Source organism: Astyanax mexicanus, chromosome 9 (assembly GCF_023375975.1).
Source record: "Astyanax mexicanus isolate ESR-SI-001 chromosome 9, AstMex3_surface, whole genome shotgun sequence".
In the NCBI taxonomy this organism is placed as follows: Eukaryota; Metazoa; Chordata; class Actinopteri; order Characiformes; family Acestrorhamphidae; genus Astyanax; species Astyanax mexicanus.
Window position 1 is genome coordinate 25364384 of NC_064416.1, and position 26436 is coordinate 25390819.

Genomic DNA, 26436 nt, shown 5'->3' on the forward strand with positions numbered 1-26436 from the left:
GTGACTGCTAATATTAGAGAATAAATATTTGATGTGTTTCATTATGTTTACTTACTGTCTGGCTGTTTCAGACATCCGAACGCCGCTCTGATGCCTTTGAGGTAACCCCGACAAGACTAAGTATCGCCAGCTATTCGCACGACTTCGTTACCATCACTTTCTGTCCTCAGGCCATGCAGACCTACCTTGGAGTGTTTGAGGCAACTCTAGAGGGGGCAAGTGGGTATGTAGTGGATTTGCATTAAATTGTTGAACATTCCAAATGAATTAAACACATCTGACACACATGTGTGTCAAAAACACACATTCTAAAATTCTTATTTCATCTAAAAATGAAACCCCTCAAAATAAATTGTTACCAAAATGTTTGCTTTTTTAAATATGAAATCTAACATTTTTGATCTTGTCTTTGTTAGTATGTCTCCTATGGGCAAGAGCAAAGTTCTGGTGTTTGATTTGCTCGGAGATGGAAATTTGCCCTCCATCACTGTTGTGAAACCAGTCCAGAGGACCAGCCAAGGACAGCCAGTGCTGCAGTTCAATAGACTACTGGTCGGCAGTAGACAGACCCTTCCTCTGGTAATCAAAAACATCAGCAGTGTACCTGCACAGGTAAGCCAAATTACCTAATTATTCAAAGCCTACACAGAAACACTATGGCTCTTAATTCCAACAAATGTCTCATCTAACTGATATATCTTTATAACCCTTACAGATCAGCTTTGATTTACTTGACAAGATGGGAGTGTTTGGTCTTCGAAGTGCTCCAAACACAACCTGCACCCACGTGTCCTCCACACGCATAGGCAGAGACCCTGGAACAGGTGAGATGTTTGGGTGTATTTAGAAAACTTCCACAAAAGTTTCACAAAATATTAATGCTTTTGTTAGTATGAACTGAGACATGTAGGGGCCACTGAGTGAGGACATACTGTCAGAGACTTAATATTAGTGAATTACAGAGCTTTTAGGGATTAAAAAATAGCTACACGTTTTCTACACTTTTTCTACACTGCACTCTGGATGTTCATCAGTGTGCTCAATACCAGATATGGGCAGTACAACTGTTTTTTTTGCTGTTTGTTAAGTTAGATTGTCTTTCAATATTTGTACTTTTTTACTTTAAAAAACTAAATTGAAGATTGTTTAATATTATATTTCTTTATATATATTTCTTCTCCATGTTAAATCCAACAACTTACAAAAGTAAAGAAAATAACAGATTAAACTTTTTCTCAAAGGGAAATTAGCTAGAGCCTACCTGAAAAAGTCACTAAATGTCACTAGATGATGTAATGTTTTTGGAGCAATCATTCTGTATTCACTTGCTGCCTAATATCACATGACATTTTTTTTTTAGTCTTTTACTCTCTGTCCAGGATACACTAAGCCCATTATGTGCAATAGAACAAAAAACAGTGCGCATATTTCAAAATACCACCATTATATACATAAATATTGTTGTAGTGAAATTCACATTATGGAGTTTTACACAAACTCTATGATATTGTTTTATAGAACACTACAGCTCAGGAGAAAAGCACACCTAATTTGTAAACACTCCTTTTTAGGCTGGCCTGAGCCACAACATCACAATATATATTAACAGAATGGAGCTAATGTGCACATGCAGCTTGGTCAAGTCTGTTCTACTTCTTCTACTTCTTCTGTGTGAATTAGCTGTAGGGTTGTACGAAAAGTTGTTAGATTTGTTGCTTGTTGCTTTTTTGAAACTAATTTGCTAGAGGGGTCTGAAAGTCGCTAAATATAGCGAAAAAAACGCTAAGTTGGCAACACTGCCTCTAATACAGTTCCAGAGCCTTTAACAATTAATGCCAAAACACACAGCATATCCTCTGGCTTCTAACTAAGGCTCTTTTAGGTTTTTCTCTGAATTTGCCACCCTTTTATGTGCCTTTTTTCCATCTTTCCTTTTCAGCAACGCTGATGGCTCATGTGGCAAGCTTGACCCTAAAAGCTGGCCAACAGGCAGAGTTTGAGGTGCAGTTTTGCCCTGAGGTGGCTCAGAGTTTTAATGCCAGCCTGCGGCTAGTGGTGCAAGACAACCACTATGAAGTGATACTGGTCCAGTTGCTGGGCGAGGGCTACCATGACATTATTTCTTTGGACAATATCAGCAACAAGTTTCCTCAGGATCAGGAAAGTACTGAAGGTGAATGCTCATTATGTTTTTTGCACTACATATTGATTTACAATATTATCAGTATTATATACAATATAGATGCTTCAGATGACAGCCTAACATTCAACTGATTTTTAACTGAATATGTTCAGTTGGCTCTTTATGTAATCTTAACATACAGCCATAATCAACCATACAACCATTTTCTTATTCTTAACGTCATAGTTAAATTTAACCCTTAACCAGATGTACAGGCGTCGAATGTTGGTTGGAAATCCAGGTCACATATCCTTCAAAAGCTGACATTGGGTTGATATAGCGCCCCAATGAAAGATAAATAGACTAGAGTATCATGTACATTTTACTTAAAGTTCAGTTCCATTTAGGTAATGTTAGGTAAGCATGTATGAGCCATCTACAATGGGCCATTTAAATAAAGTGTTACCTATTTATCTGTGGTTAAGGTTGAATTAAGGCCAATAAAAAAGTATGTATCAAAGCAAAAATAGCTTGTTGTGTTTAAGGAACTTAATAGCACTAGATTAGCTAACAGAACTAAATATATATATATATGTATAAATGCCACAACTAATGCAATACAGAATGCCCCTAAATCAAGACAAACAAAAGTCAAAAGCATTTTGTTTTTTCCCTGTTTCTGTCAAGCAGCCCCCATAGACAGGTCCAACCTCCTTAACTTTGGAGACTGCCATGTGAGCTGCCTCTACAATGAAACTTTTACCATGAGTAACCACAGCAACATTGAAGTTATACGGTTTGAGTGGCCTCCTGATGTCCCACAGCTGCGCTTCTCGCCCAGGATAGGACACCTCCATGCTGGCTGCACCAAAGAGGTTACAGTGAGCTTTATCTCAGAGCAGCCCGTTGTGCTGAGCACGCAGGTTGTCAAGTGCAAACTCAGCCGCATAACCTTCCAGCAGCCTGTGGACCAAGTTCCAGATTGGGATGACCGTCGTCACACCATCAAGTGGGTGGATGCTGACAGGCAGGCCCTGCCCCAGCAGCCAGCCAAGAAAAAGGTGAGATGCAAATGTCAGCCAGTCTGGAATACAATAACAAATTTGTAGTTTGTTTCCACTAAAGTAGGGCTAGTAGGGCTACAATATATAGCGTGTTTAAAAACAGTTTTCCACTATTAGAAGTGTATATATTCATGTACAGAATAAAGTACAGATGTGTGTTTTTGGGACTCTTTAGAGAGAAAGTGGCACTAAAACTGCTATACGCAAGCATTTGTCTTTTTCACTTACTTTCCTTCTCTATGACTTCTTCTGTCAGTGGCTTACTGTCTCTTCCAACACTTCAGATTCAGCTTTTAAGAAAGTTCAGCATAATTGACCTTATCTGTCTGTTTCTGTGCCTTTCTCTGCCTTATCTGGCTGCTGTGCAATGTGTAGTTACATTTTTGGGGAGGTACCCAACAGGCTATAGCATAGGCTGCTGTGTTCACATCTACCCAGCTACATGAAGGGTATGTGTAGGCTACGAGGTATATTCGTTTTAGAGGCATAAAATGATTATGGGGAGATAAAGAGAGCACACCACTGTTCTTATGATAATGGAATGTTGCAACATGCATCTAACATTCCTATTCAGCTGTTTTATGTGTGTTTACTAACATGGCCATGTATAAGTGACCTTTTTTCTGTAGAACCCCCTTTAGAATACTTGATAAACTAGTCTTAATGAGATTAACTGACTAATTGATTGATTAATTGCTAAAAAATTGTATTGATTAAGTATAGATTATTGTCAGCATATAAGCAGGTAAATCTGAAGGTTTTCCAGATATTTTAGATTTCTCCTTAATTAAAGTTAAAATTAAAGTTCCCCTCCCTAAGCAACCACTTCTTATCTTGTAGAGTAAATATTGTGAGCTCAAAGTATGTTGATGTCTTTTTTATAGTTTTCACATTTTCAGATCCTCCACCAGCTGCTCACAGAAGCCTATTTTGTTGATGAGCGCAATTTATAGGAGTCAGAGAATTTTAATACACTGTGGGTTTCTTAGTAACTTGCAGTTTCCCAATGACAGTTCTTGATCAAATGGTCTGAGCATTTTTATTATGACAGCAGTTCTAACCTTCATCTGTTCTATGCACTGCTGAATGTTAGGCTATGAAACATTACAGCGCTTTAGTGGACAAGCAGTTGGAACACATATAGCACAGAGAATGTAAGTGTTGTTGTGTGTTGTCTGTTGTCAGGTGGTAGAGACTGATCCAGAGCCTGACCACACTGTGGTGGACAATTCTTCTAGAGAGCTCGAGCTGACGGTCAGTGCTGTGTGTGATTATGCCCAGTTTGAGTGCCAAGCTGAGCCCATCCATTTCAAAGATACTACGCTCTACCAGACCAGAGTCTTCCAGTATGTATGATGAATTCTAGACTGTTTTATTGCCTCTGTATTCCTGTTAACGTAGTTAATTATGCACAAATTCTTATTTAAAGGCCCAACATTTTACCCTTTGTCCCTACCACTTAGCCCTACCCCTCCAAATTGCATGTTTATGCTTAGGAATAGAGTGCCCCAGTTCTTGTTGGGATAGACGGTTAGGAAGAAGTGTTAGGCCTACATGGTCCTCTAAACTGATTTTTTAGAGACACACTCCAAACGGAGGGTTACTGGAAAGAGCAGTACAATACACTAGCTAGCTAACTAGCTAGGTAAATTTCTCATTCTGCCATAAATGGTGCAGTCCAAGTTTTCTTTTTGGTTAAGGAGGAGCAGAGAAAATCGAAAAGAATCTTAATTTAGTTCTTTTTTTACAGAGGAATTATGGTGGACAACAATAAATAATTGTAGCATCACCTCCCACCCTTTTTTGAAAATATACACCAGCAAGACTGCTGAGCACTCCTCTACTATCATCAGCAGACTTGCAGGGTCGCCTAAAGACCACAGCTAGTAACTTGGTTGTGTTTTATTTATTTATATATGTTGCTGCCTTATCAGGGTCTTGAAGAATCTAGAAGAATCTTAATCACTTTTTAAAAGTTGCACATGTAAACAGTGGGTATGGGTACAAATGAAAAACATTTTCTTCTTCTTCTTCTTCATTAGCAGTGTTAACAGTTTTGGGCATTCCCCTGAAACTTCAGTGTAATTAAATTAATATAATGAATGCAGGATGCAATTGGCCAACAAAGGCACTGTGAAGCTGGAGTATGTCTGGCAGGTGATGTTGGAGACCTCTGGGAAAACCATGTCCTTTAATCATGGAGGTAAGCTCTCAGTGTGCAGCAGCACAGAAAACATTTTTTTCCTGTGCTCAAAGCTTTTCATACTCATAATAAAATAAAAAGTGTTCCCTGTATTATAACTGAAGAAATGTCATTGCTTGAGTTGATGTTAATTCTATTTTCTGTTTAAAGAGAGAACCAGGACTGGGCCACGGCCATCCAGCTCTCTGGCAAGTGTGTCAGCTCTTCTTTTGGGAAACCCAGATCTTCCCCCCTTTAGTGTGGAGCCCAGTGTAGGAATCATTAAGCCTGGGGCTACTGAGACCTTCTGTGTTCGCTTCTGCCCGCTGGAAATAGCTGAGTATGAGGCCAGACTGCACTGCAGGTCTGTGAAGCACACTGAACAGCACAGCTAATGAAATTTCAGCTATGGATATTTCTATTGTTCTATTTTTTAATAGAACAATCTATGCAAAGAACATACAACACTGAAACACTTAAAACACTTCATTATACTTTCTGTCATTTTAGATTAGGCTAGGCTTAAATGAGTGCAAGTTTTTTTTTTCTTGTATATCCCTACTACTATTTGTTTAAATTAAACATATTTGAAAATATCTATAGTGCATTTATGTTGTGTTTTAATTTGTATCTGCACTTTTATCAGAGCTGTCCAATTGTAATCATGAGACTAAATAAGATAACTACCTAAACATAAATTATTTTCTTTTAGGCTCTGACAGATCAGTGCCTTCAATGGTGGTTGCACTGCTATTAATGATTGGAAGCTAAAATGCTTCTTGTATTATTTAAATGAGATCTACAGTATTGCTGTTTTACCACTTTTGGGTAACATATACAGCTCTGGAAAAAAATAAGAGACCGCTTTAGTTTCTATATCAGTTTGTCCCGTTTTGCTATTTAGAGGTTGTTTGAGAGTAGATATGTTTGAGTAAAATGATCATTGTTGTTTTATTCTATTAACCACTGACAACATTTCTCCCAAACTCCAAAGACAAGTATTGTCTGGTATAAATATTGTATGGTCAAAATAATGAAAACAGTACAGAGCTTTCAACCCATAAATAATGCAAGAAAACAAGTTTATAATCATAAAGTTTTGAGAGTTCAGAAATCAATATTTGGTGGAATATCCCTGTTTTTTAATCACAGTTTTCATGCATCATGGCATGTTCTCCTCCACCAGTTTTACACACTGCTTTTGGATAACTTTATACCACTCCTGGTGCAAAAATTCAAGCAGTTCAGCTTGGTTTGATGGCTTGTCATCATCCATCTTTTGATTACATTCCAGAGGTTTTCAATTTGGTAAAATCAAAGAAACTCTTATTTTTAAGTGGTCTCTTATTACAGCTGTATTTTTGAATATAATTTTGATAGAAAAAATGATAGTGACATACATATGTAATACTCTAAAATGGCTTGTGTTCACAGCATCCCCAATCTGAAAGAGGGACAAGGTCTCACGATCACCGCAAGTGGTCTCAGCTTACTACCTTACTGCCACTTCCATCTGAAGGATTCGGATTACCTTAGTGGCAACAGACGCAGCCCTGATCTTAGGGTTGCCCTGGACCCAAACACTAAAGTAGTAGAATTTTCCTCTACAGGGATCAATACAGTTATCTACAGGTGAGAATTCAGTTATGTAAATCTAATCAATCTATGATAATTGCTGCTTGGTTATAACTATGGGTTTAATTTTTATGCAGGGAGTTCAGTATTGTGAATCCCACCAACAAGCCCTACTCATTCCTATGGAAATGTGAAGATACAAGGACTAAACCCTTTACTTGTCTCACACCAAAGAACACCATTCAGCCTGGCAAGAAAGTTGAGGTATGGCCATAATAAACAGTGAGGAACACAAATGTTGGGACGGTGAAGTCAGATAACATTGAGTTTATGTAGTATATACTGTAACATACAGGTTGAATCTTCACAGAACAACCTAGAGTTCTTCTTTAATTAATCTCTTCTTTCAGGAAAGCATTATTTATTATTAATTATATGTATGGCAAATGTTTCTAAATGTTCCATCAAAGCAGCATTATTTGAAAATTTGTACTTCTAGCTTGTAGTGCCCCCCTACAGTTGGGAAGTGGAATTCACGGTTTGAGTGACCTTTAAAGAACACACTGTGCAATAGAGTTATGACAGGATTTTACACAAATGTGATTTGGGTTCTGCAGCAGTATACAGTTTTAATCAGCATTGTCCTGCACGCTTCACCAGAGATCCATAGTGCAATTAGCAGCTTTCCAGCTTTCACAAGTCAGTGGAGCTTACAAATGATTTTAAAGCTAAAGTGCTAAAATGTTACAAAATGCTGCTTATTTATACACATTTACAATAAAGAGCTGCAAATGTATCTATACTGTCTGTATCCACTGGGATTGTAGATAATATTGTAGTTAATATGAAATATATGAAAGCTAAAAATTTTGCAGAGCAGTTGTAATAGCAGCAGTATGCAGCGATTGGAGAAAGACAGTACAGTAATGAAGGAAAAAACAGTAAAATCTGTGACAGAAAATGAAGTAAGTTTTAAAATACAAAGAATAAACAAAACAAACTGAATAACAGCCTATAAAATTTCAGACAATCTGCAAAGAATAAGGGGTAGCAGATTGCAGTTTACCATTAACAGATGACTTAAAGAAGACAAACCTAGAATCTACACTGGATGATGTGTCCTTTTAATCAGCATTAAGAGTGGAAAGCAAGATTGATAAAGTTTATAAGATTTATGAGAAAAGGAGAAAAGCACTTAAGTGAGATCAATGGGATTTATCAAAGTGAGTGTAGAGAAGCAGAAGAGCTACAACCATTGTTCTAAAACATATACTGTATGCAAAACCATGATTTAGAAATGTGTTGCTGTTCTGGACCTGAACAGTGTTGTTAGCAACAAAGTGAAACCATCAGTCTGAAAAAGTACTTAATTTAGCCTTTTCACAGTCTCTACATCCTCACATCCAGCTCTTATTAGTAGCATGTTGCACTGGTATGAGTGGATCAGACACAGCAGTGCTGCTGGAGTTTTTAAACTCTGTGTCCACTCACTGTCCACTGCAAAAAGCCAGTGTTGAATTTCAAGTGTTGCCTACTTATAATAGATCTCAATAGATGTAATAGAAGCAGATGTTTAAGGTCTTGCCACAATAGGACTTAAAAGTAAAAAGAACCTTTGAAGCTACTTTTGGAAAGTGTACCACTTGGTGAAAGACTGTTGAGTGCTACCCATGCCTCTAAAGCACTCAGACATTTTGCTCAATTTGAAGACTTTAAACAGAGGCGCATCATTTGACTATGAAAAACGACTGGTCATTTTGACTAAATGCCAGCCGCCTGCTGTAAATAAGGAACCTGTAGTAAAGGAAGATAACAAAGTACCATAAGCCAATGGACTACAGTGTATAATTATACAACTTTATGCATGTTCCTCATTATTTATGTCCAACAACAACTAAACACATTTTTTCTAAAGAACTTAAAACCTGACATTTCTTCTGATAGTCTCAATTGTATACTTCAGTTTGAGTTTTTATTGACACACAACAAAATAAACCTGCTCCACACTGTCCAAATATTAATGAGTCTCACTGCATTTTACAGTGCTAAATATGTTTGATTATTCAATTGAACACATCTTTCATTCATATCTTCTTAGTACCGGTACTTGCTTGCATTCTATTGATTTTGCTTTATCTTCTGCTCCAGGTCTCGTTTAAGTTTCACCCCCAGGAGCTGGATCTGGTGGAGTCATTCTGGACCTTCCTAATCCCAGAGCATAAGCTCTCTGTACCCTTTCTGCTGGTGGGCACAGCTAATGAACCCGTTGTGTATATTGATCATGCTCACCTTAATCTGGGCAGCCTGCTTATCGGTAAGATTTAATTTAGGGGTCAAACTTCGTGTGGGATTTGATGAATGACCGTTACGTATCAAGATACATTTCTTTATTTTGGCCGATACAGTATAGTAATGATATTAACAGTATAAAAACCAGAGTCAGTCATGTATATCACCATGAACTAGCTATTGCCAGTAGTGTTGTAGTCAAGACTGCTAGAGCCAAGTCCTTGTCAAGAACAAAACCTGAGTTAGAGTCAAGGTCGTAAATATATGGATATATATAATTTGTACATTTATTATGACTGCAATGTGTATATAGTACCAATTGAAAGTTAAAAACATCTTAAATTCAGTATTTTTTCATTATTAAAAAAAAATTCTGCATTGTAGATTAATACTAAAGTCTCCCAAACAATAAATAAAAACATAGAGTTCTGGAAAAAATTAAGAGACAGCTTCAGTATCTGAATCAGTTTCTCTGATTTTACTGTTTAAAGGTATATATTGGAGTAAAATGAACATTGTTGTTTTTTCTATAAACTACAGACAACATTTCTGCCAAATTCCAAATAAAAAAATTGTCATTTAGAGTATTTATTATCAGAAAATGGCAAATGGCTGAAATAACAAAACAGATGCAAAATAGAATTTCAGACCTCAAAAAGGCAAAGAAAACAAGTTCATATTCATAAAGTTTTTTTTTATTTAAAAATCAATATTTTGTAAAATAACCCTGTTTTTTAATCAGTTTAATCATTTTTTATGCATCTTGGCATGTTCTCCTCCACCAGTCTTGCACACTGCTTTTGGATCATTTTATGCCACTCCTTTTGCAAAAAATCAAGCAGTTCAGGTTGGTTTGATGGCTTGAGATCATCCATCTTCCTTTAAATTATATTCCAGAGGTTTTCAATTTGGTAAAATCACAGAAACTCATAATGTTTTTCCAGAGCTATATATTGATATCAAATTATTGTCAAGCCCTGTGTCACTGTATTTTTGTGCACATGTAGGCCAGGAGACCCGTAGAACTGTGTACATGGTGAATGGAGAAGACCAACCCTTCAGCTTCTCCATTTTGGACGTCTCTTGCCGGTCAGAGCCCCTTGGAGACAGTCTTCTGCTGGAGACTATGGAAGGGACAGTATCCCCTAGAGACAAGTGAGCAACTGAGACCCTAAAGTCAAAAACCCTAAAAGAAATGTAGATGAAACCACAGCTCTAACACCTGTAAAAACTGTTTTAAATATGCATATACTTGTTTTTCTGGCAGGCTCCCCTTGGTTATATCCTTCACACCCACCCAGGAAGGAGCAGTGATGTTTAATCTGCTCGTAACAGTCACAGGAAGGGTCCAGCCACTCACCCTGAACATAAAAGCAGAGGGCTACAGCATGAACGCCAGTGTCCACTGCAAGGGTCCAGAGGGAGCTCTCACTAAGCTCTCCTCTACTGACATTCACATTGTGGACTTCAAAACGGTAAACTATAGGAGATGATTTTTTCAGTTTTATTAGTTTCATGCACCATCATTTAGATGTACAGTGTATGTTGTTAAAAACCATTGCCTCTGTTTGCTTTGTTAATTCTGTACAGGTGGAGCTGAGTGAGACGTCCACATGTTCTTTTGTGGTATACAACCCAGGAAAGTTCAGCCTGGATGTGCGATATGAGCTAACAGGACCTACAGATCTGCAGCGCCACCTTCAGGTGGATCCCAAAACAGCCATAGTACCAGTGGGAAGACAGGATCGCTGCATTCTCAGCTTCTTCCCCCTGCAGAACTGCATCCTCAAAGATATGCGCTTTTCAATAAGGGTGATTGCCTACCTCAATCACTTATATCCCTTTCATGCTAATATTTTAATTACTTACATACAGTACCAGACAAATGTTTTTATTTTAATGTTCTTTTTCCTACATTATAAATTAATACTGAAGTCATCCAGACTATGAAGGAAGACATAAGAAATCATGTAGTAACTGAAAAGTATTAAACAAACCAAAATACTAAAAGCATTGATGGCTCTTATCTGGGTCTTATCTGAGACTGGTAACTCTGATGAACTTATCTTGTGCAACAGAGTTAACGCTTGATCTTCCTTTTCTGGGTGATCCTGATGAGAGCCAGTTTCATCATAACATTTTGATGGTCTTTATGACTGCACCTGAAATGATTGGATTGCCTGACCTTCATTTCTTAAAGTGTTTTTTTTTGTCTTTATATAGTTGAGTAGGTCTTTCCATAATACAGATTAGAACATTATTCAAATAGGGCTATTTACTGTATACCAACTCTACATCTTCACAACTTTACAACTGATGCTCTCAAACACATTAAGAGGACAAGAAATTCAAGTAATTAACTCTTAAAGAGTATAGCACAGCTTTTAACTGAAAGCCATTCCAGACTACTCTACCTCATAAAGCTGACTGAGAAAATCCAGCCAAGAGGTGCAAAGCTACCATCTACGCAAGAGGTGCCTATTTTGAAGTATGTAAATGCTAAAACCTATTTTCCATTGTTCCATTGAACTTTATAATAAAAAAAACAATTCTATATGTTTTTTTCTTGATAGTTTGGATGACTATTTAATAATCTATAATGCAGAGAAAATTAAAAAAAAAAATACTGAATTTAGGTTTGTCCAAGCCTGTGACTGGTACTCTATATATCTATTCCATTTTTCTGTTGTTTACCTCTCCCTTTTATATATTTCTTTTCTGTTTGTTATTGCTTTTTTGTTTTTCTGTAGGTAAAGAATGGTGCAACCTTCTGTTGTTCTCTGCTGGGTGCAGCCACTGCCCCGGGCCTGGAGTTCTCCTTCCTCAAATACAACTTTGGAATGAATTTCATCTACTCTGCTGGCATGGTACCTGCAACACACACACTGGTCATCAGCAACAAAGGAGAGAAAGGAATCAGGTAGAGAATCTAAAGAAATGGTTTCAGGTACAGTTTGTGCACTTGTTGACTGTTTTTTGCAGCAAGGTTTTTATATTGTGTGTTTGTCCTCCATCTTTCACAGCGTGAACTGCTTATTCTCTAACACCCCCTCTCTGAAAGCGAGCTTCACCCCTGAGGTGCTACCCCCTGGTGGCAGCATGGAGGTGCTTTTTACTTTCTACCCTCGGGAAGCAGTGCAGTACCATGAGAAAGTGGTCTTTGAAATCAACAAGTGTGCCAAGCAGGTAGTGGAGATCCTGGGGCAAGGAATTGCGATGAAGGTGAGAAAAAGAGTTTCTTTGATGCTCTGTGAAAAGCCGACATGTCTTCCTGCGTCTTTGATCTGGTTTGAATGAACTCGGTGCCATTGTGCACAGCACAGTCTGAAGTGTTTCACTTACAGCTTTCACTTACAGATGCTGTAGAATTCTAAGACTCTTTGGTGTTCTGTGGTCTATATCTGGCTGTCTTAGATTGATGTTGAAGATCCACAGCACAAGGTTGTGAAGCTAGGAGCCCTGCAAGTGGGCCAGAAGTGCAGGAAGCTCATTCCTTTGATCAACAACAGTGACTCGTACTTGACCTTCTCTCTCCTGTTTACGCCTACTGCACACGCTCTGTTGGACCCTGGGGTAAGACTCAAACACAGACACACAAACAGTCCTTAACCACTATGTGTGGTGTGGTCAGCTCCACTATAAGACCTTTTACGCAATATTTCTAGAACTAAAGTTCTAGTTCTTTTCTGAATTAAAACTACAACTACATTGTCAAATGATAAAGAAAAAAGAAACAGTACCAGTCAAAAGTATGTACACACCTTAAATTAAGTGTTTTTTCATAATATAAAAATGTTCTGCTTTGTAAATTAATACTAAAGTCATCCAAACTATGAAGAAAAACATTATTTAGTAGACAAAAATGAATATATATAAACAAGAATATGTTTTATATTTTCAATTCTTCAAAGTAGGCTCCTGTTGCTTATATGACCGCTTTGTACATCTTGGTATTTTCTCAGTCAGCTTTATGAGGTAGTCACATGGCATGGCTTTCAGATATCTACTAGTTAAGTAGAATATTTCCTTCTTTCTTCATCATAATTTGCACTGTTGCTGATTTGCACTGTTAACTTTTTTTTTTATTTAGCTGGTACGTACACATAGGACACAAAGGACAATCTGTGTTCTAAGTAAAAAATAAACAATTAAACACACGTATTTGAGTATACGCAAAATTCCATTGGGTTGATTATACATTGATTCATGTATTACATTTAAATATTAATTTAAAAAAGTTTCAGTGTTAAGAAGGAAACATGAAATGCATTGCAATGTAAGGTTCCTGAATGCTTTACATGTGCATTCTCAGGTTTTCTCCATGCGTCCGGAGCGGGAGGTGACCCTGCCAGGCAGAGGGGGAAGATGTAAGGTGGAGGTGGTCTTCACACCACAGCAGCGCATGGCCCCCTTCAGCGAGGAGCTGCAACTGAAGTGTTTGGGTACTGTGTGCCCCCTGCTGGTGCTGAAGGGCTGCTGCCACGGTGTGGAGGTCACACTGGACCAGGGGTACCTGCGCTTTGGGGCCGTCTGCCGGAACTGCAAAGCCACACGCCGCATTATTCTGCAGAACACTGGCGACATTGGGGCTAGGTGTCTACACGCACTGTCACACACCCCCACACACACAGGCTTAGAGAGTTACGAGAATGTTCTTCAGAGAGGAAGGGTTGTTGTTCCCATGGAAACCTTTGTTATTTTAATATATTTAAACATATAAACATGTTGGGCCCTATCTTACATCCTGCATATGCTGCGTAGTGGTGCTCATTACTATATTAACACCCGACAACAGTCTATTTTCACACCCTGCACCTGCGTTGTTTAAATAGCAACAGGTTGTGATGGTTTGATGGTCTTGACATAAAGTGTGTTTAGGTACATTTTTCGCTGATTGGTGTATTTTTACGTTACGCCCAAAAACACACCCATGATTAATTAAGAGAATTAGTACGTGCCCTTTGTGTGTTTTGAGCCGCACGAGGTGTACTTTTCCAATGGTTATGATAGCAAAGCCACTCTGATACACCCTAAATCAAGTTGTGCCATTCACGGTTGACAGATCAAGTCAAGTCAAGTCATAAGGCTCGCCTAAAGTTTGCTAAAATAGAGCCTTAATGTCTGTATTTGACCAATATTAAGAGATGGAGGTAGTATAACTAAACAAAAACATCTGGAAAATGTTTATCAGGTGCTTAGGGGGTTCTGTTTCACATCCAGGTTATGCACCCATGTTACCCATGCAGTATGTTAGTCAAATCAGCTACTTTTGTGAGCATATAAATCACAGGATCTCTCCATACCTGACAAATTAAAGTAGAAGAGTCTATCTTATTTACCTCAGACTTTAGTTTAGTTTGCTCTTCTTTGTTAAAGTGGGTTGCTCACTGTGACCAGATCCAAAAAACTCCATAAGGCCTTCAGAAAGAAGAGTGTAGATACAGATTAGTCTGTAAAAAAATCTAAAAGATCACAAAACAATTAGAAATCAGCTGTTCCACATCTGCTGTTTCCTAGCAAGCTCAGCACAAGAACCACTGTTTTATACTCCATAATACATCTAAAATATTAACAAATAACAAATAACATTTTCTGAATGTTCTTAGACCTTTCAGTCTTTCGGGTTTTCTGGATGTTCTTAGAAGAAATTTTATTTTATGCGTTTAAACATTCTGGTAACATTGCTGCATTGTCAGTTGTGTCGAAGTTTTAATATTGGTTTTGTAATGTTATTTTTAACATTTCCATTACGTTAGTATTCATGGGAATGTTATGTGAGAAGTGTTATAATAACGTTGTGATGCAAACCATGTCACATGTTTTTAGAAAATTCCTAAAACCTTATATTATTTTTTTTATCATTACAGACTAACCTGGAGCCTTTTCTAAATAATGCAAATTGTTCTTATAACACTCTCTACATCCCGTATTTTAATGTTGACTAATGACTTCAGTATGTGCGTGTATCAGGTTCGAGTGGGATGTACAGAGTTTTGCACCGGACTTCAGTATCTGCCCTGCCAAGGGCTACATCACCCCAGGAATGGAGCTGCCTTTGGAGGTGACTTTTGCTCCTGTAGAGGTGAAGCAGAATGTGCGATATGACAATCTCTGCTGCTCCATAGAGGGAGGCAAACCTGTGACCATCACATTGGCTGGCTCCTGCATTCCCCCACAAGTAGCTAATCAAGTGAGTTTCTTTGCATCAAGTTGATCAACCAGAAATTAATGATTTCCAATGATTTCCAAAACAGCTCATTACCCTACATATCTTTATATCTATCTATATCTACATCTTTGCTGTCTGTTGGGCTAATCCTTTTATTTTTCTCTCTCTCTCAGGTGCTAAACTTTGCGTGCCAGGTGCGCAGTCAGTGCACACAATCTCTTAGTCTGTCCAATCCCTCAAACCAGAGCTGGAACCTTCAACCAGTGCTGGAGGGGGAGTATTGGAGCGCCGCACCCTTCTTTGTCGTTGAGCCCTACCAGCAGAACAAAGCCTATGAGATTACTTATGAGCCCATGACCATGACCACAGATGGCAAAAAGCACCTGGTAAATCTTTTTCCACTGGTTGGAAATTTTAATCTTTACCATTTCCTATCTTTCAGGGGAACTAAAAGATTATGATAGCAGAATGTTGCTGTAATTTCATATGCTTTCCTTATATCATCAAGACTATTAAGAGTAGTAAACATTAATTTGCTAATTTTACAGAGCTTAATTACTTAGTAGTGGGTTTTATTTAGCAATGTAAGCACAGCATCCCTACTGTGGAGTTTAGAAAGTAAAGTGCTGCCTATTTATTTTACAATTAGGATCAAATCTCTCTCTCTCTCTCTCTCTCTCTCTCTCTCTCACACACACACACACAGCTATTGTAAACCATAAATCTGCCAGTCAAATGTTGGGTCACACCCCTTCTCATTTATTGTTTTTTTTTTTCATTATTTTTATTATTTTCTACATTGTAGATTACTATTAAAGGCATCAAATCGGTGAAGGAACACAATTATGAAGTTTACAAAAAAGTGTTAAACAAACCAAAATAAGTTGTTTACTTAAGATTCCTTAAAGAACTTTAAAGATAGCAGCTTGGCACAATTATGGCATTATTAAACTGATATTGTCAGTCTGCCAATTGTATTTAACAGTAGAAGTAGTTTCACATATGTTTTATTATTTTTGACCTGTGATCTGTGCTGTTATAGAGCTTCAGCGATGTTTATGCTCTCCCTGAAAACTTTTCTTAGCAGATTAAGAGATTCAAATATGAAAATTGACTGATCTACACTAACATATTATCATAAAATTTTTCAAGGTTATGAAAAATTCGTTTGCAATTACATGTAATTATCCATTATTAAGTTTCACTTTTAAGAAGGAAAAATGTGATTTAAATCACAGCAAATTTATTTTTTCTTTATAGATCAACTGCCCAAATGAATATTCCTTCTGCAGTAGGCATTTACCCAGTATTGCAGTGATTACAGGAACATTGCCAGCCCCTCAGTTGTTAGATGTAGTTGTCGATACAAAACCTGATGATCTCATGCACAGTTTGTAATTATTAGATAAACTAAAGGACATGTGTTCAATGAGAAAAATCCTCAAACTGTGCCAGACAACGGACCTCCAGGAACACCACTGAAGAGCTCTTCATTAAGCTATTAGAATAATTAAGGCCTTTGTAAATGTGAAAGATCAGTTAACAGTTTTAATTAATACCATTGTTTTTCAGTAGTTCAAACAAGAGGCAGTTCAAGCCTAGAAATGACTCATAGTCGGGGTCGTTTGGGCTCGAAACTCTGCTTTTTGTGTAGTGAGTAATTGAAACATTGGGTTGAACTGTACAGTGAATAAGAAACCCTTTTAAATGATAATCAGCCAGTTTCCACTCTTTTGTGCACGCTTTGATTTTTTTAACAAAAAGAAATTAAGCAAGCACACAGAAGTTTTCATGGGAATGGAGCTTTGAAGCTGAATGCTAATTGATATGGTAATACTGCCCTGAGCTCAGTGTTGCACAGCCAGTAGGAGTGTGTTTTTTTTTTCTTGTTTTATTTGCATGTGATTTTGTGTGTGGCCTAGGGCTCTGTCTTCTTCGCTTTCCCCGATGGTGCGGGCATGCTCTACACCCTGCAGGGCACAACAGAGCCACCTAAAGCGGTGGGCACTATCAGTGGTGAGGTACCCTGCAAGACTCTATATACAGAGATGATCCCTGTTCAGAACTGGCTCCACAAACCACAGAGGTATCACAATCATCTTTACTGTAAACTTACACTATATTACTTTCACCTTGTAGAAATAAATACTATATAATTAACAAGACAAAATATCAGTATTGCAATATATCATTTTAGTTTGTGATACATTATTAATATGTGGCAATAAAATATTGATGTTTTATTGAAACATAGACACTCTTGACTTCCTAAGACTTACTCCCTAATTTGACTTACTGAACTTACTACTTCATTGCAGTGAAAAATATTGGTTGTCAAATTCTGTAAAACTGACACCAATAAATCAAAAATGTATCCTCTTTAGTAACACAGATGCCACTAAGTATCATAGTATCGAATTGTAAGAATCATACTGTTGTGATATCGTTACCATGGGCAATGTATTGGGATTATACAGCTCTGGAATAAATAAGAGACCACTTAAAAATATGAGTTTCTTTGATTTTACCAAATTTAAAAGGAAAAGGAAGATGGATGATCACAAGCCATCAAAGCAAGCTGAACTGCTTTAATTTGTATACCAGGAGTGACATAAAGTTTCCAAAAGCAGTGTGTAAGACTGGTGGAGGAAAACATGCCAAGATGCATAAAAACTGATTAAAAACTAGAGTTTTTTGTGATATACTTTTTGTTTTTTCAGCCATTTCTCATTGTCTGCAAATAAATGCTCTAAACGACAATATTTTCATATGGAATTTGAGAGAAATGTTGTCAGTAGTTTATAGAATATAAACTACAGAGCTGTATTTTATTGTGAGATGCCCTGTGATTCCCATCCCTAATAAATAATAAGATTGTTCTTTTAAAAGTATACTCTTTTAAATGTGCCTTTAAAGTAATTTTTAAAAATGGTTTTTAAATGATGCCAGACGAATGAGATTTGATTCTACAAACAACATGTTTTGAGGTGTACAAGGCTGTGTTCAAACTGGCAATCTTAAACAATTCAGATGTGATGGTTCACATTCATTAATATAAGGAACCTGTATTGGTCTGTAATGTGAATGAACTGGTCTCTGAAGCAGAGCATATATGTTATGTTTATGCACGTGTGTTCATGTGTCCTTCTTTATTAATCTGTTGACTGTGCTGCTGGGCAGGTTCCGTGTTCTAATGGAGATGGTGAACCCTGACCGTCCAGACAACACTGTTTCTCTGAAGGGCTTGGATTATATGGACGTGCCTGCGTTGGCCAAGCGGGACTACAAAATCTCCTTCTTCAGCTATAAAGAGGGCCAGTACAATGCCAAAGCAAGTGCCAGACCCTGTTAGGCTTACATTTTATGTTAATTCAATATACAGCTTAATGCTGCTTAAATCACTGCCAGTATAATACCCAAAATATTAAATGATGTAAATGCTTGTAATTTTTGCTAAATCCTCAGCATGAATTACAGAAATGAGTCTTGAGAACTGGACTGCTGGACTTACATATCTATATCTCCTCCTTTTACAGGTGACCTTTAAGAATGAAGTCACAGGTGAATATCTGTTCTACAACCTCAGCTTCAAAGCCACACCTCCAGGAGTGATGAGCACTGTTGAGATGGTGGCGTCTGTCAGGCAGACAACATCTGCATGTGTGGAGGTGGAAAATCCATTACCCACAAACGTGGTGTTCTCGGTTGAGTGTCGCAGTCCAGACATCAGTGTACAGTCTCAGCTTTCGGTGTCTGCACTGTCCAAGGTAGGACTTGATTTTGAAGCTAAATCCTTTTTTACTGAAGGATTTAGAAGCTATACGCTTTATTCACCTATGTCACCATCGTCTACCAAAACGTTGTACCATTGGATATTAGCAGTGTCGCCTCACTGCTGCGTTCCAAAATGCACAGAAATCTTATAAAGGTCAAATCTTTCATAGTTTTCCCAAAGATCCTGTACTTTACCCTGAATTAATTAAAAAAAAAACAGTAGAGATCGCCATTTCAATTTGAGATGTATGTTACTGTGCTAGGTAGCTAAGGGTAGCCATATTAATATTTCCTAGCCAGCCAATCTCACCAGATGAACGATTAGCAGAGAGACAGCAAGCTAGCTAAACCCAGTTCTCCGGCTATGACTTGATTAACCACAAACTGGGTACTTTCTCAGTTTAACGTCAAAACTAGTGGGGTGGGGGGTGACGAGTCAAGCCGTAGCTCTTTAGAGTAGCCTGCTAAGATAGCTAGTTAATATCCTCCCATGGAGAGCCTGGTCTTACAAAAATGCACACTTGCATGTTTAGCTGGACTGTATTTGGTATTTAACAGTTGTGTTAACATTAATTTTGTGTCTGTTTTGATATGACAGATTAATGTGGACACAAAAGAGTGTTTTTTTGTTCTGCATGATGTTTATCTGCTCCAGAGTGTTATCTTCTATTGACAGTACTTCTCTACAGGGACTAGACATGCTGTATATGTGTACATTTGTGCATCGAAAATATGTGAAACTTTAAAAAGCTGAATGCATTCACTGCCCACAAACATTTGTACACAAAAAAGTAGGTATTAACCCAGAGGAAAATTTTATTGCTTAAATGTTGCTCTATGATGTCTCAGGAGACATATTTGTTATTCTCCCTTGTGTCTCATTTAGATATCAACATTGTCACAGATGTTTCTCCTAAAATTGCCTAGGAGAAATAAATTTAGACAAAAATGAGACTTAAATCAGATTTTTATGCTAAATTGTGTAATTCATGTTCTGCGTTGTTTAGGTATAGTCTATTCATTTCGGAAGCTTCTTCTTGGAAAGATTTTTTTTTTCATGGTCTACTTTTATTTTAGCTTACATATATCTATATATATATATATCTATATATATCTATATATATATATATATATATATATATATATATATATATATATATATATATATATATATATATATATATATTATACTGTACATACTGACAAAAATTTATGGTAAATTAATGCACTGACAAAAATGACAAAATAAATTTCAACTGAGAAATGAAATTGATGTGGATGTCTGACTGAATTGAAAATTCCAGCTGAATTTCATTAGGTTTATGTTTCCTCTCATTTTATCCACTTCCTGTTATCCATTTGAACTTCCAAGCGCACACGCACACACAAAATTTATAATTAGTTATCCTAGTGCCATACCATTAAGATATGATGTGTGTTACATGTACAGCAATTTAAGTGAATAAATAGCTCATATAAATAGTTTTTGACAACATAGAAGTAAAAATGCTAGCATTAAGTGAGATTCCTAAGTGAGAAATGCTGGAGTTAATTTTGAGTTTTCTGTATTTAGTAAACTATTACTGTTATTTTTTTTATCAAATCTGAGCACAATGTAAGACTGTATTGAGATCTGTAGTAAAACTCAGGAGGAGATGCATGTGAGATTATGGAAGTCTTTGTCTCAGGAGAAACATCTGAGCAGCAGGAGATTTAAAGTAAAATCTCTCTTGGGTTTCCTTCTAATCTCATATCTGTCTAGGAGAAACACCAGAGACATTAAGGAAATCTCCTTTTTTTCTTTCCTATGGGAATAATAAAACCTACATCTCGACTTTCATTCCTAATTACTGTCTGAATAAACATGATATAAATGTAGCTTTTTAAGTGTTTTTTAGTTTTAAAGAATGGTTATTTAAAATGTTTCTCGCTTTGTACATTTACATCAGGACACCCTGAAGTTGCAGTACCAGCCTCTGTGTATAGGGGAGTCCACAACCCGGCTGACGCTACAGAACAGTGAACTGGGTTCCTTCCATTATGAGCTGCTGCTCCGGGCCCTCCCTGCCCCTCCTGAGAAACCCCTCTACTTCAAAGCCCCACTTGGCAGCAGCCAATACCTCACTGCCAAGTTCACCAGCTACTCTCGCGTCAAGACTGAGTACACCTGCAAGGTACGGCTTTGTTGGAGCACTGAATGAAACAGCAGAAAACACATGCTGTGTTTAGAATAGACATTGCTGTGCCCTTCTAACTCCATTGTTTTTTTTGTTTGTTTTTTTTTTTACATAATTGTTACTCTATTCTATGTGAGTTTTCTACTATCTTTGCTGTGGCTACCATTCTATCTGATCTTTATATTACAGACGTATTATATGGCTATAATAATTGCCAGTCCATATAGGCAAACATGGCATATCATTTAGTATGTCTTTGTTTTTAGCATCTCATACTGTGATACTATATATCACAACTGCTGCCAGTTGCATCTACTGAATGTAAGGACAGCTGAATAAAAAGTGTTATTTGTAAATGTGAAAACATATTAACACACAGCACAATTAGAGCTATCAAATACAAACTATTATTTATTTTACATTTATATTCAAGTGAGTCAAAACTGAATAACTAGAAATCAATGAAACCAAAATAAAAACAAAAGATTATTTTAAAGAGTTTCATATAAAAGTGCAAAATGTGAAAATCACTGCCACATAAAATAATTCTTAGCTGCACTTCTTAAATATTATTCTGTCTGTGAGTAATTAAATCAGATTTACACACAGTACTGTCCAACTTCTACCTGTAAACATGTTTCCATTGTTTTTTTTGACATGCACGTACTGTAAAAAGTAGGATACATTTTTGTTGGATTTGCCTTAAAACACTGGTAAATGATTGTCAAATCAGTTGTGGTAAGCTTGTTAGCTAACTGTTTTGTATTTTGTTATAGTATTTAATTATCCTAATATTTAAATAAAATTCTGTAAATTCTGTAAAAGCTTTGACATCTATACTGTAAATCAAATGATCAGATAGTTATCAAAAGTCATAATCTAAATGAATAAGTTTGATATATCAACAGGAACTCCAAAGCTTCTTAAAATTATATTTTCCTTCCAAAAATGCCATACAGGGTTAGGAGATGAGTAAAGAGTTTAGATGTAGCATTATTAATTGTGTATTCAGGAGTAAAATATGTTTATTTGCCTACATAATGACAGTGAATCTACTCTAATGACTGCACACAGCTGAATGTGTGCTGTCACTAGGTTTTGTAGTTACTCTGTAGTGAAATATCTTAGATAAGCAGATAAGCTTGTAAAGATGAGCTTATCAAAACTGTCAGAGCTCTGTTTCTCTCTGTGTTGTGCTGCAAATCTGCTGGTATGAGGTCTGTGATCTTTTGTTTACACTTAAAAAACTGAAGCCTGAACATAAATCAAATTTGTTGATCAAAAGAGTGTAACATATTACAAAAAAAAAAAACTGAGGTACTTATCATTTTCTGTTTGCTTACTTATTTTCATATTATAGCTGTCTAGGGTACCTTTAAATTGATGTTAACTTATATATTGTAACTAGTTTACTTGGTGTAACCTATTACATTTTAGTAATAACTCAACTCAACTTAACAACTCAAAAGTAAGGAAAATTTGCATTTAATGTAGCCAGCGATCAGACTAGCATTTCATTCTGGTGCAACTGGTAGGAATAAAATTTAGAATAGCTGAACTTTTATCCATCTCGGTTAATTGTGTAAATCAGATTTGTCCAAAACTTTAATTTAATCATGTAAAATCCATCTTTAGACAGACTGCCCGGACTTCTTTGTGGAGAAGACTGTATCAGCAGCAGCAGCAGGCTCCCAGACAGGCAGTGACGTCAGCGTGAAGGTTCACTTTGAGCCCAGTCAGCTGGGTGAAGTTCGAGGCTTGCTCACAGTTTCATCCAGCCTCGGAGGGGACTATCTGTTCCCCCTCTACGGCACCTGCACTCCTCCCAAACCTCAGGGTCCCCTGACCATCTACGCTGGCTCCCACGTCACTATTCCCTTTAAGAACGTCTTTCCACAGGCTGCTGCCTTCTCCTTTCAGGTAAACAACCCAGCCTTTACTGTCAAGGGAGCGGACACCATCCCATCTAAAAAGACGCACAACATTGTGGTGAGCTTTGAGGGCCCTCCGGAAGGCTCCAAGACCCTGTGCACAGGAAAGCTGACCATCTCCAGTCCACGGACAGACGGACATGGACAGGCCATCTTCTGGGTGTACTACCTCAAGGGCATCTGCCCTGAGCAGCCTCAGAGAGAGAAGTAATGATTGGGTGCCATGTTCTGCTGCACTGCATAATGCAGTAAATCAGTTTAACCAGTTCTGGAGAAATACATTTAAGGTTACATACTAGGTGTACAAAATAAATAAATATGCCTTAGAAAGTAGAATTTATGTCCATTTGTATAAACAGCTTTGTGTATGTGTTCTGTAAAGTCACTTTAAAGTGTAGCTGTAAAAGCTGCAAGGCCAGTCCTTGATTTCTTCTGACCTCCACCAGGAGGTGCACTTGCTGCCCTTTTGCAACACCTCTAACATTACATTATTACATGGAACAGTAGATGCTCTCCACTCTTTTAAGAGACATTTGAATGTCTGTGTTCACATAATACATTTCTGTGAGTGAGTGCTTGTTATAAAATGGCTCAGGTTTTTAGTGCATGTGAATCTAATATTTTTCCAATTTCTTTTTTTTTTTTTTGCCGCAGTCTGGCGAGACACTTCATGGACTGTAAGAGAGCTTTTAATGAGAGAGTGGGCGAGCACAGCCCAAGCAAGGGCAGCCTGACATTAAGCAATAGTCCTCTTAGGAGCACAGTTTAAATTGGCTCTCAATTTTGCTGCAATTTGTTCCCTGCACCCTCATCTCCAAACACCCTCTTGAGCCCCGGCCATTAAGCGGGTCAGCTGACAATATGATAATGTTGAACTGCTTATGATACAGTACAGTACAGTACAGCACTAGTCCTGTACACCACTGTGTAGAACATGCATCATATCTGCTACAAGCTCTTACAGGTAAAGTTCAATAATAAAATATAATAATAAAAAGACCTAATTGTTGAAATGGACTTGTCATTCTTAATACCCTCTTTGTCATTAACCAAGTACCCATAGTATTTCACAAAGAACTAGAAAAAGTGGATTTTAATGGAGGGAAACCTTTAATACCTTTTTGGCATTAACAGAGCAGGCTGTGTCAGACTGAGATGAATCTAAATACTCTTTATATGCGTCCCCAACACTCATTAGCCATTTTCAGAGTAATCAAGGCAAAATGTCTCTCTCTGACTGAGCCATCAAAGGAAAGCCGGCAACTTCAGCATGGAGCTTACTGTGCTTTCAAGTGCATCTTAGATGGTACGTTTCTCTAAGGTGACACTCGTTTCCCTGACTTGTTCATGGGTCATGTTCATGTGGTTTACTTGGGAGGTAATAAAAAACAGAGAATGACAAGACATTTTAATGTTTTTTTTTTTTATGTTTATGTAAAATAACATACTGCTCTGGAAAAAATAAGTGACCACTTCAGTTTATGAATCAGTTTCTGTAATTTTGCTATTTATAGGTTTATGTTTTAGTAAAATAAACATTGTTGTTTTATTCTATAAACCATGGACAACATTCCTCCCAAAATCCAAATAAAAATATTGTCATTTAGAGCATTTATTTGCAGAAAATGAGAAATGGCTGAAATAACAAAAAAGATGCAGAGCTTTCAGACCTCAAATAATGCAAAGTTTTTGATCACAGTTTTCATGCATCTTGGCATGTTCTCCTCCACCAGTCTTACACACTGCTTTTGGATAACTTTATTCTTCTCCTGGTGCAAAAATCCAGGGAGTTCAGTTTGGTTTGATGGCTTGTGATCATCCATCTTCCTCCTGATTATATTCCAGAGGTTTTCAATTTAGTAAAATTTAAAGAAGCTTATAATTTTTAAGTGGTCTCTTTTTTCCTGTATATGGTTGTATATGTTTGGTTGTAGATGTAAAGAAAAAATTGATTGTATTAGAATGCAATTTTTATTTTATATTTTACCTTTAATTAAATGCTTGACTGTGACCAAAATAAGGTTCCTGAATTGTGTTTTCTACTGAGACTACATGAATGTACAAGAGGCAGTAGGAGCAGAGGAGGCATCTAAATAAAAAAAAAAAAAAGAACATATTGTCAGACGACTTCCACGACTTCTTGTCTCTTGGACACGGCCAAAGGTTCCATAGGTTGGGACTAGACTGGTTATGGACAGCAAGAACAGAGACAGACGGTGTGTGACTTCATTCTTAGCTTAGTATGCCTTTACTCCACTACAAAAAACCTGCAGATGTTTAAAATGTTTTTTTATTATTATTTAGTATCTTTAAGAAGTTGCCCTCCTCTCGCTGATCACTCCTGCAAGATTCTGATCAGGCTACAGCTGCAGTAACCAGTGCAGCCGCCCACCTGCTTAGTGCCTTCTAAGCTCTGTAGGGGCACTGCAGCGCACCACTGCGCACGCTTCTGAGAAGAGATGGGAAACGGCCTGTAACAGCCGCACTGAGACAGCAGGGGTGGCGTCCCAGGCGCCGCCAAAGACAAGAGATTACGGCTTGTCATAATTACCCGAGCTCAGCTTGGGGAGAAAAAGCATTAAAAAGCTTTTGCTTCCGTTTCCCCCGTACATTACAGGGACATATTTTCAGCACTGCGTTGTTGTCGGGCTAAATGCCTCACTATAGGACCACAAACTGTGTGTATGGGGGGGCTTGTTCTGTGCACCAATTAAATGAAGGGGCCTTTTAGCAGGGAGGACTTAATCACCTCTGGCAAAGGGCAGGACTGGGGGAGCCTTTCAACACCCTTTCAACTGGCAAAGGTCATCTGAGGCCTTTATAGAGGCACGAAGGTAATGAGGGTGTCGCAGGAGTGAGAAAGCAAGTGAGAAAGCACCCCTCCTGAAACAGCGGAAGTACCAGGTTTCCTCTGCATGAAGATCTCACAGAGGAAATCTCAGATTTGTTATGACTCAGATTTGACAACAGAATGTCTACTCTCAATTGTATTACACTGCAGAGACTTATTATTATGAAGAGCTTATTGGCAAAAACAAAGCTATTCTTTTAAACATAACTGTTTTTGCAATTTAACTCTTCACATGGTGCATGGAGCCCAGTAGTTCTGAATTTTGGTCCTAAAGTACCACTGCTCTGCATGGTGAGGTGTTT

The 26436-nt window shown here is 37.5% G+C and overlaps 1 protein-coding gene across 5 annotated transcripts in view; it reads left to right on the forward strand.

Annotated features, from left to right (window-relative positions):
* The window catches only part of hydin (HYDIN axonemal central pair apparatus protein), a 114817-nt gene extending 90108 nt beyond the window's left edge, over positions 1-24709 (forward strand). For 3 of the 5 annotated variants that reach the window (XM_049483464.1, XM_049483467.1, XM_049483466.1), the window contains exons 60-84: positions 72-223; positions 417-612; positions 716-824; positions 1940-2173; positions 2810-3183; positions 4372-4532; positions 5295-5389; positions 5540-5732; positions 6803-7000; positions 7081-7207; positions 9092-9257; positions 10240-10387; positions 10500-10707; positions 10823-11044; positions 11983-12152; positions 12256-12454; positions 12647-12805; positions 13545-13825; positions 15203-15422; positions 15575-15787; positions 17324-17487; positions 18582-18732; positions 18938-19168; positions 21125-21349; positions 22988-24709. In XM_049483464.1, coding sequence (XP_049339421.1) covers positions 72-223; positions 417-612; positions 716-824; positions 1940-2173; positions 2810-3183; positions 4372-4532; positions 5295-5389; positions 5540-5732; positions 6803-7000; positions 7081-7207; positions 9092-9257; positions 10240-10387; positions 10500-10707; positions 10823-11044; positions 11983-12152; positions 12256-12454; positions 12647-12805; positions 13545-13825; positions 15203-15422; positions 15575-15787; positions 17324-17487; positions 18582-18732; positions 18938-19168; positions 21125-21349; positions 22988-23494 — 5103 coding nt within the window. In that variant the 3' untranslated portion in view covers positions 23495-24709. Of the gene's footprint in view, positions 1-71; positions 224-416; positions 613-715; positions 825-1939; positions 2174-2809; positions 3184-4371; positions 4533-5294; positions 5390-5539; positions 5733-6802; positions 7001-7080; positions 7208-9091; positions 9258-10239; positions 10388-10499; positions 10708-10822; positions 11045-11982; positions 12153-12255; positions 12455-12646; positions 12806-13544; positions 13826-15202; positions 15423-15574; positions 15788-17323; positions 17508-18581; positions 18733-18937; positions 19169-21124; positions 21350-22987 lie in introns of those variants that run through there. The other 2 variants (XM_049483465.1, XM_049483468.1) reach the window with 2 other exon arrangements.
* Positions 24710-26436: the final 1727 nt, after the last annotated feature.